Source organism: Myxine glutinosa, chromosome 1 (assembly GCF_964187855.1).
Source record: "Myxine glutinosa chromosome 1, kmMyxGlut1.1, whole genome shotgun sequence".
NCBI lineage: Eukaryota > Metazoa > Chordata > Myxini > Myxiniformes > Myxinidae > Myxine > Myxine glutinosa.
Window position 1 is genome coordinate 224,031,150 of NC_136261.1, and position 17,388 is coordinate 224,048,537.

Sequence of the window (17,388 nt, forward strand, 5' to 3'; positions counted from 1 at the left end):
GAAGACGTTTACAGCATACATCGTATACAGCTCTGATATTGCTGTAAACTGTGCTGTCCAGAGTGCATATGCACTCGGTTCAACAGACATGATTAAGGATGCCGCCACTTAGTTACATCAGTTGATTCTGCACAGTTTTGAAGAAGCTGAAGAACTGAAATGGCGACGAACAGCAAACGACCGAGAAAACAGTGAGGAGATACTACCACCTCAGTTGAAGAAGTTCTTGAGTGACGTGATCACTGGGAAACCACTGGATTCTGACGACGTGGACTCAGATGACTCGGATGCAGAACTCCAGCTTCCAGACATCCCAGATCCGTTTGGCGGAGAAAGCACGGACAGTGACCAAGAATGACAATGTTCACCAATGAATGTGCCCGTTTATTGTTTTGATTGTTGGGTGATTATTTGATCATATTTGTAATGAGATTACATTCGGCCAGCTTAACCCTTTATATGCCCGTTGTACAATTTGGCATACACTTTTTTCTAAACCTTTTTTTTCAAGTTTAGAATGTAAATTCTTATATCATTTTTGGATTTTTTTTATAGCAAAGACTAATGTTTTTGATGAAATGATGGTACCAAAGAGATGATTATAAGAATGTAAGGACTCTTTTAAAATGTTGTATTTGAAAGCATCAAATTTGTTATGTCTATGATCATGGTACCTGAGATTTTTATAGCATAGAATTGGTACAGGAGTTATTGATGTATTGAATCATAGGAATGTATTGTCCTTGCTTTGCCATGTTTGCGCTATTAACGAGTGCCAAGTTATAAAATGTCATAACTTTGTCAGTTTATGTCCTAGAATGATAGCTGTGCTATTGAATGGTAGCGCTTGGGTCACAGCGTAGTTTACAATATGATTTGAACTAATAAAGTCTCACAGATATACCTCAAACAAACTTAATGTAGAAATTTGATTTTTTTTGTGACGTGCCAGATATCTATAAGGGGTGTGTGTATATGTACCCCAATAACTCGTATTACATATGTCTGAAACTTACTTATGAGGGAATGAAACGAACTGACACAAGTTCAGCTTTCATTTGGTACCTTTTATGGACAGTCACGTGAAAAAGTAAGTACACCCCATGTAAAGTATTGATTTTTTCAACATATATCATTTGATCTTCATTTCAACAATATTGACAGATAAAGGTGATATAATATCACAAATATCATGAAACATTTACATTTTGTAGTCCATTGTATAATTTAAATAAACATAGATGCAAATTTCGCATGTGGAAAAAGTAAGTACACCCTTGGCTCTAATAGGTGGTATTGCCCCCTTTGGCAGAAACAACCTCAAGTAGGCGTTTCTTATAACTGTCTACCATTCTCTGACATCGACGGAGACATTTTTGCCCACTCCTCCAAGAATTCTTTCAGCTGTGCGATGTTTGAGGGGTTTCTTGCATCCACAGCTCGTTTCAAATCCCCCCACAACATCTCGATGGGATTTAGATCCGGGCTTTGACTTGGCCATTCCAGAACCTTCCATTTCTTTCTTTTCAGCCATTCCTTGGTGGATTTACTGGTATGTTTAGGGTCATTGTCATGTTGCAAGGTCCACCTTCGGTTGAGCTTCAACTCTCCGACAGATGGCCTCACATTATCCTCAAGCACCCTCTGGTACAATGAAGAATTCATAGTGAATTCTATGATGGTGAGCTGCCCAGGCCCTGATGCAGCAAAGCTGCCCCAAACCATAATATTTCCACCACCATGCTTTACAGTTGGTATCAGGTTCTTGTGGTCAAATGCTGTCTTTGGTTTTCGCCAAACATGTCTTCTGGTAATGTGGCCAAATCGCTCTACCTTTGACTCATCTGTCCAGAGCACATTGTTCCAGAAGTGCTGGTCTTTGCCTCGGTGTTCATTGGCAAACTTCAGTCTTGCCCTGATGTTCTTTCTGGACAGCAAAGGTTTCCTCCTGGCACACCTCCCATGTAGATCAAATTTGTGCAGCCTCTTTCTAATGGTAGACTCGTGCACTTTGACATCAACAGTCGCAAGAGCTACATGTAGGTCCCATGATGACATTTTGGGGTTCTTAGAGACCTCTTTCAGCATCTTGTGGTCTGCTCTCGGGCTGAACTTGCTGGGGCGGCCTGGCCTGAACAAGTTGGCAGTTGTTTGGAATCTTCTCCACTTGTCGATGATCTTCCGGACAGTCGAATGATTGATTTCAAATTGTTTGGAGATCTTTGTAAATCCCTTCCCAGACTCATAGGCATCCATAACCTTCTTTCTGAAGGCCACAGAGAGCTCTCTTGATGGTGACGCCACACACTTCAACAACAAAGAGCAAACCAAACTAAATGTCTGAGGTTTAAATAAGACAGGTTCCTCCAAGATCCTTTCTAACGATGTTCTAATCATTTGCATCTGAGATGGTGCACCTGATTCTAATTTTAGGTATTTGAAGTAGTGATAAATGTCGGGGTGTACTTACTTTTTCCACATGCGAAATTTGCATTTATGTTCATTTAAAATATACAATGGACTACGAAATGTAAATGTTTCATGATATTTGTTATATTATATCACCTTTATCTATCAATATTGTTGAAATGAAGATCAAATACCTGTATGTTGAAATATGTTGAAAAAGTCAAAACTTTACATGGGGTGTACTTACCTTTTCACGTGAATGTATGTGTGGCTGCTATAATGACCCCATAATTCACCAAAATATGAAAATGTGCCAACGGATCATGACGCGAAGCGAAATTGGTCACGTTTTGAGGGTACCCCCATATATTGGCCCCAAATGACAAGTTCATCCTAACTTATACAATGTTAACATTTGATTTCATGTTCAGGACACTCAAGGAGTCTAGGGCATCAAAAAAATATAGGGTCGGAGGTTTTTGGGGGGGGGGGGGGGGTGGTGGTTTTGATCCCAAAATGAATAACACGCAGGATCAGAAAGATCACCAGAAGTGATTAATTGTTAAAAAATGATTTATTTCACTGTTTTTCTGTATTTCCAAAGCAGCAGGTGTGTGATGAAATATGATGAAGATGTGGATTACACAGGTATTGGTGTTTGATAGAAACAAGGATTTGTTAAATGTACCAAAGGTAACCGCAAGAGAGCGACCTGATAAGATCCGAGTAACTTTGGGTTTTCATTCAAAATCACATGAACACGAAGGATCTTCAGTAAATTTAGTTACACAGAGGAAGAGAAAAATCAAAGGTGAATGATCGTATTAAATTTGAAACTTGTAAAACAATGAAGTCGAAAAAAACAACAATGTTAACGCTGCTCATTGGTTACCGGTATCATCCCCATAAAACAACAATGTTAACGCTGCTCATTGGTTACCCGTTTCATCCCCATTTGGGATGAAAACTTTCAGTTTATATAATTTAACGGAAAACCAGTTTAAATACATCAAACCATCACAATGAAGAATTTAAGATGTGAAAATGTAAACTTTAAAAACGTCGCGTTTGTTCAACACCAAACTTTTCTATTGTTGTTGATGTAATAAATAGAATGAAACTTCACACCTGTTCAAAGTGAAACAAGAGATATTTATTGAAATTAAATAAATTAATCATATTCTCAATCCCAAACATTCATCCCTCAAAGTCCCCATAAACATCTCTTTCCCCTAATCCCCAAAATCGAACCCCGGTTTGTTCTCCCCTTCATCACCATTTCCCAAAGCAATATGTTCTCGGAATCTCGATCGATGGAATCATCATACCTTGTTTGTGTTGGAAAACGTCGGCCAAGTGTTTGTCGGTGCACCCCTGGTGCTGATCACCCTTTCCCCTTTATCTTACTTAAACTTCGTAATGAACAATGTTCTCTATTTTTCTTGCTTTTCTCAATCTCGTATATCTTGTTTACCAGAAAACTGTTTGAGCCACACCTCGTCCCACCGACCTTATCAATTACCTTTCACTCCACCGTGGAGATCTTCAGATCACAAACTTCTTGTACCGCAACCCAAGCAGTGAAACATGCGATTATCCACCGCTGCAAGGTGCACATACGTTGCACAATCATACACAAAACACACACACAAACATACACACAACGGAGATGGATAGGCCTACTTTGAGACCTGGTGGATCTCAGATTCCTCTCCTGAAACGCACCCACCTGTGGAGATAGCAGTCAACAGCAACTTGCATGCACACAATCATATATGTATGTACACACACACACACACACACACACACACACACACACACACACACACACACACACACACACACACACTTTGATACCTGGGAGGGCTCCGTTACACCTTTTGAAATCCGCATATGGACATTCACTCTGCATGTCACGTGATGTTAATTTCATTGCACCCATTGAAAAAAGGTGTGAAAATTAAATATCAGGATAAAAGGAATGGAATCATGAATGCAAGAAAACGAAATATATTGAACCAAACACATTTGTGAATGTCAGGTACATAATCATGAATGTATGAAATTGAATGCACAAATATTTGGAAGAAGACTTGGTATGAGTGGATTAGTAAAACTGCGTGAATTTGAATGCTTGTTAATCAAATTGAACACAAAAATGTGGAAATTGGCCGGGAAAACCGATACATGTGTGCACTGGACTTGATCTCCAGCTTATCTTGGTTGCTCCGACAGTTTCATCTGGTATCTCTGGTATAATCTGTTAAAGATAAAAATTGATCAAGTTCTGGTGCTGTTCGTGTTCCCGGCATCAAGTGGATCATTGGTAAGCTTGGCAAAATACAAGATGTATCCCACGATTGCATCAGCAAGGCACTCGCCCGGCACAACACTCCAACCGCACGGTAACGCGTTTCTGGATGTAGGATCAGGCGGGAGGTCTCTTCTGCGGGGGAAATTTGGTCAGTTTTATTATTTTTGTAATTGGTCCACGAGTTATCAAGTGACCACTATATTCGTCATGTGTGTGCGTCTGTCTGTGTGTGTGTGTGTCTGTCTGTCCGCAGCATAACTACCCGATGATATCATCCGATCTTGATGAAACTTGGGTGGGAGGTTGATATCATGATCTCGTTGTGTCCTGCCTAGAGTGGGCGTATTGCGCCCATTGTGGGCGGAGCCACGCCCAAAAAAGATGTCTTTTTAGGGGTAATCGAGTTCAAGCTACATCTTCTCCGAGGGAGTTGGTGGAATCTGACAGGGGTTTCGGTATTTGGTTAGGCCAATGTCACGTGTCTAGACCCACGGAGCTCGATTTTTCATGTCTTTATTTTTTTTTTTCATTTCATTTTCACTGAATTTTCGGTATTGTGTAGCTAACTAACCTCATAACTGATTATACATTATTTTCTATCTCATTTCAAGGTCAGTAACCTTCGTTTTGACATTTCCGGGCCTGGCCTGTCCGGGCCTGTTTCGGTTACCAGCAACGGTACCCACCCTACGGGCGGGGCTTCAATTGGGAGGCCCAAATGAAAAGGCTAAACATCAGAAATTGAAGGCTTTTTTTCTTTTAAACGATTCATATAAACATCCGTAAAATCTCGATCGGTGCAGCCGTTTGTGTGGCACCCGGGAAAATAATGTCATGCGGGAGCAAGTATTAGCAGGATGTGGCAGTGTGGGAGTCCACGTTTCTGATCCTCCTTCATGCCGAAGTAGCCCACCACTTCTCCAAGCATTCCGGTCTTCAGATCCGCCATGAGAGATTTAAGTTTGATACTGAAGACGCGCGCAGTTAGTCCTCCCGATGTCGTATGTACTCCCGATACGTGTTTCCTTCATTGTAAAAACTTCCAAATCAACAGTTAAAAGGATTTTGAGCCGATCGGTGTTACGGCCTTGGCAAGATCGATGGAGACAGCGATCTGTTAGCGTATACACCACCCAAATAGCTATGTGGAATTCTCTCATGTAGAGATTAAACTCACGTCATTTTAACTTTGGCCGAGGTCATTATTTACTTTTAATGATGTTTATATACGAATCAAAAAGAAGATAATTGGTTTTGGGTCGTCCTTTCCGCATATCTCGTGGGATTGTAAGTTGGAGAGACGGCCGTGATGGCGGGGAGGGGGTTGGAATTCTCTCAAGCAGGGATTCAACCCGTGTCCTTATAAAAGGTCTTTGTCCGAGGTCACTGAGTCCGATCGGTGCAGCCGTGCAGCGATCGGTGCAGCCGTTTGTGCGGCAACCGGGAAAACAACATCGTCACAATGAACGTTATGCGAACGCGAATGTTATGCGGGAGTCCAAACCTGAGAATGCTGGAGACTAAAGCTGAGATTGGGAAAACTAAATAGCCTATTTTACTCCTGGAGGTCCCAGGATTACCCACCCAAAATATCGTTGCGATCGGTTCAGCAGTTTTTATGGTACCTTTGAACGGACAGACAGACAGATAGACAGATGGACGGACATTTGGTGAATTATAGTAAGATAGTCCGTCCTTTGTTATTGAATACCGTTCGCTCGTGAACCATCGTCGTCTCCTGACTTGTCTATTTTATCTTTGTAAATTATTTTTTGTAATAACACATCTCGCACAATTATCCAAAACAAAGAACTCTAGTTCTTTGTTTTGACAAAGTTTAGTCCCTGTAGCTTATGGGGTAAATGCACCCTATTGGGGAGGGGAGAGGGTGGGGAAAGGTGTACTTTGTGGGGGTCTGACCAAACCTTTCCTCCTTGAAATTAAGTCCGTTTTTCCTTTTTTGTAACACACTCATAATACTTGGGGTAAGGGGTCCATGTATTAGATGGGGTAAATGCAACCCCCTGTAGGGGGCTTTTCAAGGGGGTCTGGGGTCCAGATCCATCAGCTGAGGGACAGCTGACAAACCTTTTATGAATGACTTAGGTGGCCTAAGTAACTTTAAGGGGTCAAACCTTCTGGGGAAAATGGGGTGAAATCTTCCATCATGAGCTCTGGGTCTACTGTGAGATAAGCAGAGATGACAACAGTGAGAATGTAAAACAACTGCAAAATATTACTGAACTTTAAATGGCACAACTTATCCTTTCGGCCCTTTGGGGATTGTGTTGAATAACAGGACCTGATTGGTGTTCTCGCACATACCGAAAGGGATTATGCTTCTTTTAATTGCAATTATCCATTGCAATTCTCCAGACCTCTCCAGACCTGCTTGTGTGAACCACAGGCAGGATGGTTTGTATCCCGGTATTTCTGTTGGCTTCCTCGCATTCCTTGCAAGATCTGGTGTGGCACGTGGTTCCACGTTCTATGACACGGAGGCAGTTTATATTCGATTCAAGGCCTCGAGGAGGTGTGGCCAGCTCATTTTGTGGGTGCGCAATTTCAGAAATGACTCAGACATGAGAAAGGGAGGGAAATATGCAGAATTTTCTCATGAAAAATGTAGATACATATTTCACTTCAAATGTTTTATTAAATGTCCAGCCCAGGCCTGTTGTAACACAAATATTTCTTTCAGTAGTTTAACCATACACAGATGGACATATTTACAAAAAATGAGCTTCACGCAAAGTTATGAAACATCTACATTTACAACTTTGCATCTCCTTTGTAGCATTGTTCACAGAGACATCTTGCAAAGTCAGTTTTTGTTCTTGCCCTTGGGTGTTTTACCCTCATCAAGCCTCATATACACGAGCACAAGATTACATACGATATGTGCAGATGGCACTGAGATGCCAAGTATAATTCAGTAATATTCACACATTGTACTAGAAATTTTGAAATACCTATCTTTATACATTTGTACAAAACAGCAAAACAAACATTTCTCAACAAACTTCGCCAGTACATGTGCAACTGTTTGGCTTCATTTGGCTGGATAAAATTATCGCTTCATTTTTCTCACCGAACAATCATCACTCTGATACGATTCTACTTATTAAAGGAGCAAACTTCACACAGTTTAGTTTTGTAATCTTGGAATAATGCAGTTATTCATCCAAATCCAACTTGTCCCAGGTAGCTTCGAGAACTCCCGTCGTAGTGAGGCTGTCACACTGCTCTCTGTATAGACTCAAAGCGTAGTTTATCTCCTGGGCTATTTTGACGGCTAGAGACTCCGAGTTCACCCGTACCTAATGAAGGACATAAATTAAATAAGATGGGATGTGCAAGCATGTTTAAAAAAAATAAAATAGAATGTCCACAGAGTTCATAGAATTGGTAAATATCTGCATTTGAAGCATCATTTAAGGTTTACTGATGATACAAGTTTTAAACTTCTTTCGGACCAATAGAAAATCCTATACAGTAATATCTCACTTAGCGCTACCTCGTAGAATGCTGACTCGTTATGGAGATTTTCGTTCTGCAGAAAATATTTTCCAAAAAAAACAACAAAAAGACGAAGAAAATCCACAACACGCAGTCAACGCACCGTCATAATATATCTTTACCACCTGTATTATTGGTGTGATTACTGATACCCCAATGAAGCCCTCATATTATGCTCATGCATAAGATGCTCAACATGCTCATGCATAAGAAATGACATTGTCAGGAATGCATCTCCATATAAACAATGGTATAACTATCCCTATTAGCACATTTTCGATTGACACTCTCTTTTCCAGGAGCGCATCATGAGTGCCAAGTGAGGTATTACTGTATATTAAAAAATAGTATTTGAGGTGAATGTTGATATGATACTTGGTGATATCGCAACCAGAATTAGGTGTTCTCAACAAGACAGGATAAGTACATATAAAGAGTGAAACCTCTTACTATCTCAACGACATTTTTACATTTTGATAATGTGAAAAAAATAAAAAAAGCAACAAGCGATCCATAGCTGCAATATAGAAGATTTTTTTTTTTTTTACAGTTATTGCTTCTTAAACATATCAAACTGTTTTTAAATACACTCAAAATAAAATATCAAATGCCAAAGCAAAATAAACAATCAAACCAAAAAAGAAGCAATAAATGGTCAAATAAATCAAAATAGAGAAACGGTCATCGAGGATGTTTTCACAAAGTTAAAAAGCAAGAAAGAAGTTGCGTCCAACAAATAATGTTCATTGTGAGGTGATTTTGGATTTGGTAGTGCAAAATACCATTGGGGTGTCACGTGGTGGAGGAGAGAGGGTGACAGACGCAAGGCCAGTTGTAGCTTGCTGCCGAACCAGCATGAGGTAAACCTTTCCACGATCTCGTGCTACGAGACACTGACATAGCCGAGAGTATGGTACCTGCAAGAACACTGACTGGGAAAGAGCAGGAGAAGGAAAAACAAATTAGTCTCCTCATAACACGTGACCTGGAAAAACACTTGTGTTAATACAGGGTGGCTCACAAAAGGATGACATCCATTTCAATGTCAAGTCCTAGAACGGCACTCGGTAGAGCACATACCTCCACCAGGCTAAACAGTTTATGGTTTCTATACCACTGATAGGCCGAATCTGGATTTGGACCTGAACCAAAATAAATCTAATCAGTTTGTTCTTGTCACATAACCAACTCATCCACCAAGTTTTGTCAGAACTCGTCCATAACTTTTTAAACCATGTTATATATCGCTTTTTGCCCTATCTCTCAATGGTGAAGAATCACATGAATAATTAAATAATTATCGTATCCGAATACATATTCAGATCCTCACCAAAATATAATAGATTCGGTCTTGTTACATACCCAATCTAACCACGAAATTTCATCCGAATCCGTCCACAACTTTTTGAGATATCATGCTATATATCGTTTTTGGCCCTATTTCCCAAGGGTGAAGAATCACTTAAAAAATTATAGTAGCCAGATCCGGATCCGGATCTTAATAATAATAATAATAATAATACATTTATTTTATATAGCGCTTTTCAAGAAGCCCAAAGACGCTTTGACAGAGTACAAAAAACAAGTGCAAAAAGACAAAAATCAATAGGTAAATAATCAAAGCAAAAGGAAGAAGGAGAAGAGATAGTCAGAGGTTAAATGCTGTGGGTTAAATGTTGAATGCAGTGGTGAACATGTGGGTCTTGAGTGATGCTTTGAATGTGGTGAGTGAGGAGGAGTCTCTGATGGTGTGAGCTAGTGAGTTCCAGAGGGTGGGAGCAGCGATGGAGAAGGCCCTGTCCCCCCAGGATCTGAATTTGGTCCGGATGGGGGGGGGGGGGGGGGGGGGAGGGGTTAGGAGGTTGGTACCAGCAGAGCGGAGGTAGCGGGTGGGAGTGTGTCTGGAGAGGAGGTCAGCCAGGTAGGATGGGGCCAGGTTATGGAGGGCTTTGTAGGTCAAGAGGAGGATTTTGTACTGGATTCTCTGGGGGTTGGGGAGCCAGTGAAGCTTGTAAAGGACGGGGGTGATGTGGTCACGGGTCCGGGAATGGGTGAGTAGACGAGCAGCGGAGTTCTGAATGTATTGGAGTTTATTGGTGATTATTGAGGGTGAACTATAGAGGAGGCTGTTGCAGTAGTCCAGACAGGAGGTGATGAAGGCGTGGATGAGGGTTTCTGCAGCCGTGGAGGAGAGGGATGGACGGAGACGGGCGATGTTTTTCAGGTGAAAGAAGGCCGTCTTTGTGATCTGTTTAGTGTATTTGTCGAAGGAGAGGGTTTGGTCAAAGATGATGCCAAGATTCCGGATGTGAGGGGAGGTGGATACTGGGAAACCGTCGATGTTGAGGGCAAAGTTATGGGTGCATTTGGTGAGCGTTTTTGGGCAAATGATGATTATTTCAGATTTATCATAGTTAAGTTTGAGGAAGTTGATTTGAAGCCAGGATTTTATTTCAGTGATGCAGTTTGTCAGGATAGAGTGGGTGGCGGTAGAGACGGACTTGGTGGAGATGAAAAGCTGGATGTCATCGGCGAAGCAGTGGAATTGGAGACCATGACGGCGGATTAAGTGACCAAGGGGGGACAGGTACACGATGAAGAGGAGGGGGCCAAGAACTGAACCTTGGGAGACACCTTGGGGGAGGGGAGCAGTGGGGGATTTGCAGTTATTGATGGAGATGAACTGGCGTCTGTCGGAGAGGTATGATTTGATCCAAGAGAGGGCAGTGCCGGTAATGTCAAAGGTGGTTTCAAGTCGGGTGAGGAGGATGGTGTGATTGATGGTGTCAAAGGTGGCGCTGAGGTCGAAGAGGATGAGAATGTTGAGGTTGCCAGCGTCAGAGGAGAGGAGAAGGTCGTTGGTGATTTTGAGGAGAGCCGTTTCAGTACTGTGGTTGGAGCGGAATCCGGATTGGAATGTTTCATACAGGTTATTGGCAGAGAGGTGATGTTTGAGTTGAGTGGCTACAGCGCGTTCCAAAACTTTTGACAGAAAGGGTAGGTTGGAGATGGGTCTGAAGTTATTTAGGGTGTCAGGGTTGAGTCCAGGTTTTTTCGGAATGGGGGTAACAGCAGAAATTTTGAGGGATGGTGGGACGATGCCTGTAGACAGGGAGGAGTTTATTGTTGCAGTGATAAGTGGAGAGAGAGCAGGAAGGGAGGCCTTGACAAAGCTGGAGGGGATGGAGTCAAGAGTGCAGGTGGCAGTTTTCATTCCTATGAGGAGTTCAGAGAGGTCAGTAGGGGAGACTGGGGAGAATTGAGACAGGGGTTGGCAGGATAAGGGGGGGCAGGTGGTTTGAGGGGGAGCAAGTGCGGTGGTGGTTAAGCTGTTGTAGATGTTGTCAATTTTGCATTGGAAGAATGAAAGGAAGGAGATGCAATTGTCTGCTGTGAATGACTGGGTGGTGGTGTTCAGGGGGCTGAGGAGTTTGCTTATTGTAGAGAAGAGTGCTTTTGGGTTTCCGGAGCCAGAGTGGATAATTTGAGAGTAGTAGGCAGAGCGGGTGCGGGAGAGGGCATCTTTGTAGTGTTGTCGGTGGTCCTTGTAGGCTTGGGAGTGAATTGTGAGACCTGTTTTATTGCGGAGTCTTTCAAGTTGGCGAGCACGAGTTTTCATCAGGCGGAATTCAGGGGTAAACCAGGGAGCAGAATGGGTGAAAGAAACTGTTTTGGTTTTTATAGGCACAAGCTGGTCAAGGCAGGAGGAGAGAGTGTGGTTGTAGTAGTCAGTGAGGTCAGAAGGGGTGTGGAGGTCAACGAAGGGAGAAGTGGACATTTTTTCAGAGAGGGTGGATGAGAATGAGGTAGGTGAAAGAGCGTTTAGCTTACGGAAGTTGATAGTGCGATAATGCCTTGGTGCTGGGGTGGGGATGTTGATGGTAAATCTTGACCATAATCGAATAATTTCTTCCTTGTCACATACCCAACCTCTCCGCAAATTTTCGTACAAATCCGTCCACAACCTTTTGAGATATCTTGTTCAGACAGACAGACAAACAGATGAAAAATCGGTCAGAGACCGAGGACTTGCCGGAATTTACTTTTTTTATCGGCCATTTAGGACAAATATGGCGGCCGAACCAAGTGACCGATGACGTCATCATTAACATATTTTATTCCCCATGGAGAGTTCTTTACAATGAGCCATGTCTCAATTTTTTCTATTCAACACTTTCGGAGATATAGAGGTGCTAAGTTTTTCGGTTTTTCCAAGATGGCGGCAGAACCACATGACCGATGACGTCATCATTAACATACTTTATTCCCCATGGAGTTCTTTACAATGAGCCATGTGTCAATTTTTTCTATTCAGCACTTTCGGAGATATAGAGGTGCAACGTTTTTCGGTTTTTCCAAGGTGGCGGCAGAACCACATGACCGATGACATCATCATTAACATATTTTATTCCCCATGGAGAGTTCTTTACAATGAGCCATGTCTCAATTTTTTCTATTCAGCACTTTCGGAGATATAGAGAAGCAAAGTTTTTTGGTTTTTCCAAGATGGCGGCCGAACCACGTGACCGATGACGTCATCATTATTTTTTTTTCTCCACCACAGTATGCCGTCATGTCGCTCAAGAAATTTCATCTTGATCGGGTGAAGTTTTGTCCTTGTCAAATTATCGAATTATGACGTCATAATGGAGGCCTTGGGCCGAGAGAGTTAAAAAACTGGGCACAGTCTATTCCAGGGCAAGACAAATATGATTGTAAAGTTTGGCGATTCTATGTGCAACAGTGTAGACGTAGTACTGCCAACAGACAAACAGACAGACAAACAGACAAACCAACCGATCAACATACTTGCCGGAATCTTTTTCCGGCAAGTAATGAAAAATCGGTCAGAGACCGAGGACTTGCCGGAATGTATTTTTTTTTTATCGGCCATTTTGGATCAAAATGGCAGGAAATCTATACATGTATATACGCTAAGCAATGGAAGGTAACTGAGTAAGTGTGTGCATATCTCTTGTCCTTTCAGAGTTATAGTGGTTTGAAATATATTTTCAATGAAAATTTGGCGCTCTGACCTTTGAGGCCAAAAAATAATTAAAACTAAGCAAGCATTTTTCGGGAATTGAATAATGAACATTTTGGTGTTGGTTAGAAGGGAATCGGATAATGTTTGACAGAGTTATTAGTTAAAAACGAATTTTTGACCTTGAGTTTGACCTTTCAAGGTCGCTCAAGGTCAAAGGTCATGGTGCCAAATGAAATGTCGTATGTGACTTCCTATATGTCAGTAACAGTAAGTGTATGCTTATCTCTTGTACTTTTAGAGTTATAGTGGTTTGAAATATATGTTAAATGAAAACTCGACCCCCCCTGATTTCACGTTTTGGGTGACCTTGAGCTTGACCTTGGGCCTAGAGAGTTAAAAATTGGACACAGTCTATTCCAGGTCAAGGCAAATATGTGTGTAAAGTATGGTGATGCTATGTGCAACGATGTAGATGTAGTATTGCGCACAAACAGACAGACAGACAGATGAAAAATCGGTCAGAGACCGAGGACTTGCCGGAATTTACTTTTTTATCGGCCATTTAGGACAAATATTACGGCCGATCCACGTGACCGATGACGTCATCATTAACATATTTTATTCCCCATGGAGAGTTCTTTACAATGAGCCACGTCTCAATTTTTTCTATTCAGCACTTTTGGAGATATGGAGGTGATAAGTTTTTCGTTTTTTCCAAGATGGCGGCCGAACCACGTGACCTATGACGTCAGCATTAACATATTTTATTCGCCATGGAGAGTTCTTTGCAATGAGCCATGTCTCAATTTTTTCTATTCAGCACTTTCTGAGATATGGAGGTGCAAAATTTTTCGGTTTTTCCAAGATGGCGGCCGAACCACGTGACCTCTGACGTCATCATTAACATATTTTATTCCCCATGGAGAGTTCTTTACAAAGAGCCATGTCTCAATTTTTTCTATTCAGCACTTTCGGAGATGTGGAGGTGCAAAGTTTTTGGGTTTTTCCAAGATGGCGGCCGAACCACGTGACCTCTGACATCATCATTAACATATTTTATTCCCCATGGAGAGTTCTTTACAAAGAGCCATGTCTCAATTTTTTCTATTCAGCACTTTCGGAGATGTGGAGGTGCTAAGTTTTTGGGTTTTTCCAAGATGGCGGCCGAACCACGTGACCGATGTCACGATTAACATATTTTATTCCCCATGGAGAGTTCTTTACAATGAGCCATGTCTCAATTTTTTCTATTCAGCACTTTCGGAGATATTGAGGTGCAAAGTTTTTCGGTTTTTCCAAGATGGTGGCCGAACCACGTGACCGATGACGTCACGATTAACATATTTTATTCCCCATGGAGAGTTCTTTACAATGAGCCATGTCTCAATTTTTTCTGTTCAACACTTTCGGAGATATGGAGGTGTTTTTTTTTTCGGTTTTTCCAGAATGGCGGCCGAACCACGTGACCGATGACGTCATCAATTGGGCCCAGTCTATTCCAGGTCAAGACAAATACGTGTGCAAAGTTTGGCGATTCTACGTGCAATGGTGTAGACGTAGTGCTGCAAACAGACAGACAGACAAACAGACAGACAGACAAACACAGACAAACAGACAAACGAACAGATCAACATACTTGCCGGAATCTTTTCCGGCAAGTAACTAGAAATCGGTCAGAGACTGAGGACTTGCCGGAATGTACTTTTTTATCGGCCATTTTGGATCATTAAAAGTAAATAATGACCTCTGCCAAAGTTCAAACGACGTGGGTTTCATCTCTGCATGAGAGAATTCCACATAGCTATTTGGGCGGTGTATAAGCTAACAGATCGCTGTCTCCATCGATCTTGCCAAGGCCGTAACATCTATCAGCTCAAACTCCTTTTAACTGTTGACTTGGTAGTTTTTACAATGAAGGAAACACGTATCGGGAGTACATACGACATAGCGATTGTGAATGTGACAGCTCTGAGGCGTCTTTTGCTTCGCATCGCAGTGACGGCAAGGTTCAAGCCCCCTCACCACCCAAAGCCTTCAACCAGACATATTAGGACGCTCCTCCCCCTTCATTCCCGTTCTTCAAAGCAAAGCGGTAAAAATTGTTGTTTCGCCAATATATATTACGAGCAACCCTAAGACCCTAAGGGCGGGGCTTCAATTGGGTGGCGGGGCGTCAATTGGGAGGCACAAATGATTGGGTGACCATCGTTTTGGATGACCTTGAGCTTGACCGTGGGCCTAGAGAGTTAAAAATTGGGCACAGTCTATTCCAGGACAAGGCCAATATGTGTGTAAAGTATGGCGATGCTATGTGCAACGATGTAGACGTAGTACTGCGCACAAACAGACAGACAGACGGACAGACAAACCAACCAACCAACATACTTGCCAGAATTTTTCTGGCACGTAACAAACCAACCAACCAACTACTCACTATAAGTTAGGGATATTGGCAGGTTCTTCGGTGTGGTTGATTTTGTGTATTAATTATGTTGAAAAAAGCTGTGTCCTAATTCTATGGTTATTAATGAGTGTGAAAAAACACAGCATTCTTGATTTCAATACCCCAACCCTAACCCCTATAAAAAAAAATTAACTCACTCCCACAATATCCCTAACTTATTGTGAGTAGTGCACTTGCCGGAATCTATTCCGGCAAGTAACAAACAGGCAGGGGTGAAAACATAACCTCCATCCACCTTCGGTGGTGGAGGTAATAAATGTATAAAACATTCACCAAGTATGAACAAAATTATTTCGACATAAATTTGTGGTGAAAAACCTGTTCAATCTGAGCAACATTTTAACTTTTCACATTTAACTGTCTAATGAAATTATTCAACAGCAAGCAATATAAATCCTCGTCAATGGAGTTGGACAATTCAACAACTTTGGTCAACAAGCAATATAAACCCTCATCAATAGAGTTGGACAATTCAACTTTGGTCAGCGAGCAATATAAACCCTCCTCAATAGAGTTGGACAATTCAACTTTGGTCAGCAAGCAATATAAACCCTCCTCAATAGATTTGGACAATTCAACTTTGGTCAGCAAGCAATATAAACCCTCATCAATAGAGTTGGACAATTCAACTTTGGTCAGCAAGCAATATAAACCCTCATCAATAGAGTTGGACAATTCAACTTTGGTCAGGAAGCAATATAAACCCTCCTCAATAGATTTGGACAATTCAACTTTGGTCAGCAAGCAATATAAACCATCCTCAATAGATTTGGACAATTCAACTATGGTCAGCAAGCAATATAAACCCTCATCAATAGAGTTGGACAATTCAACTTTGGTCACCAAGCAATATAAACCCTCATCAATAGAGTTGGACAATTCAACTTTGGTCAGCAAGCAACATAAACCCTCATCAATAGAGTTGGACAATTCAACTTTGGTCAGCAAGCAATCTAAACCCTCCTCAATAGAGTTGGACAATTCAACTTTGGTCAGCAAGCAATATAAACCCTCATCAATAGAGTTGGACAATTCAACTTTGGTCAGCAAGCAATATAAACCCTCCTCAATAGAGTTGGACAATTCAACTTTGGTCAGCAAGCAATATAAACCCTCCTCAATAGAGTTGGACAATTCAACTTTGGTCAGCAAGCAATAAAAACCCTCCTCAATAGAGTTGACCAATTCAACTTTGGTCAGCAAGCAATATAAACCCTCATCAATAGAGTTGGACAATTCAACTTTGGTCAGCAAGCAATATAAACCCTCATCAACAGAGTTGGACAATTCAACTTTGGTCAGCAAGCAATATCAACCCTCCTCAATAGAGTTGGACAATTCAACTTGGGTCAGCAAGCAATATAAACCCTCATCAATAGAGTTGGACAATTCAACTTTGGTCAGCAAGCAATATAAACCCTCCTCAATAGAGTTGACCAATTCAACTTTGGTCAGCAAGCAATATAAACCCTCATCAATAGAGTTGGACAATTCAACTTTGGTCAGCAAGCAATATCAACCCTCCTCAATAGAGTTGACCAATTCAACTTTGGTCAGCAAGCAATATAAACCCTCATCAATAGAGTTGGACAATTCAACTTTGGTCAGTAAGCAATATCAACCCTCATCAATAGAGTTGACCAATTCAACTTTGGTCAGCAAGCAATATAAACCCTCATCAATAGAGTTGGACAA

At 41.6% G+C, this 17,388-nt stretch overlaps 2 protein-coding genes across 2 annotated transcripts in view; both read right to left on the reverse strand.

The window, feature by feature from the left end:
* The window catches only part of LOC144891290 (uncharacterized), a 981,422-nt gene that overhangs the window by 207,508 nt on the left and 756,526 nt on the right, over positions 1-17,388 (reverse strand). The window lies entirely within an intron of this gene.
* Positions 7,360-17,388, reverse strand: part of LOC144893605 (intermembrane lipid transfer protein VPS13D-like) — a gene marked incomplete at its 5' end in the record, with an annotated part of 95,056 nt that continues 85,027 nt past the window's right edge. Inside the window, 2 exon segments of the mRNA XM_078784272.1 lie at positions 7,360-8,043; positions 9,025-9,174. Of these exon segments, the coding sequence (XP_078640398.1) occupies positions 7,900-8,043; positions 9,025-9,174 (294 nt within the window).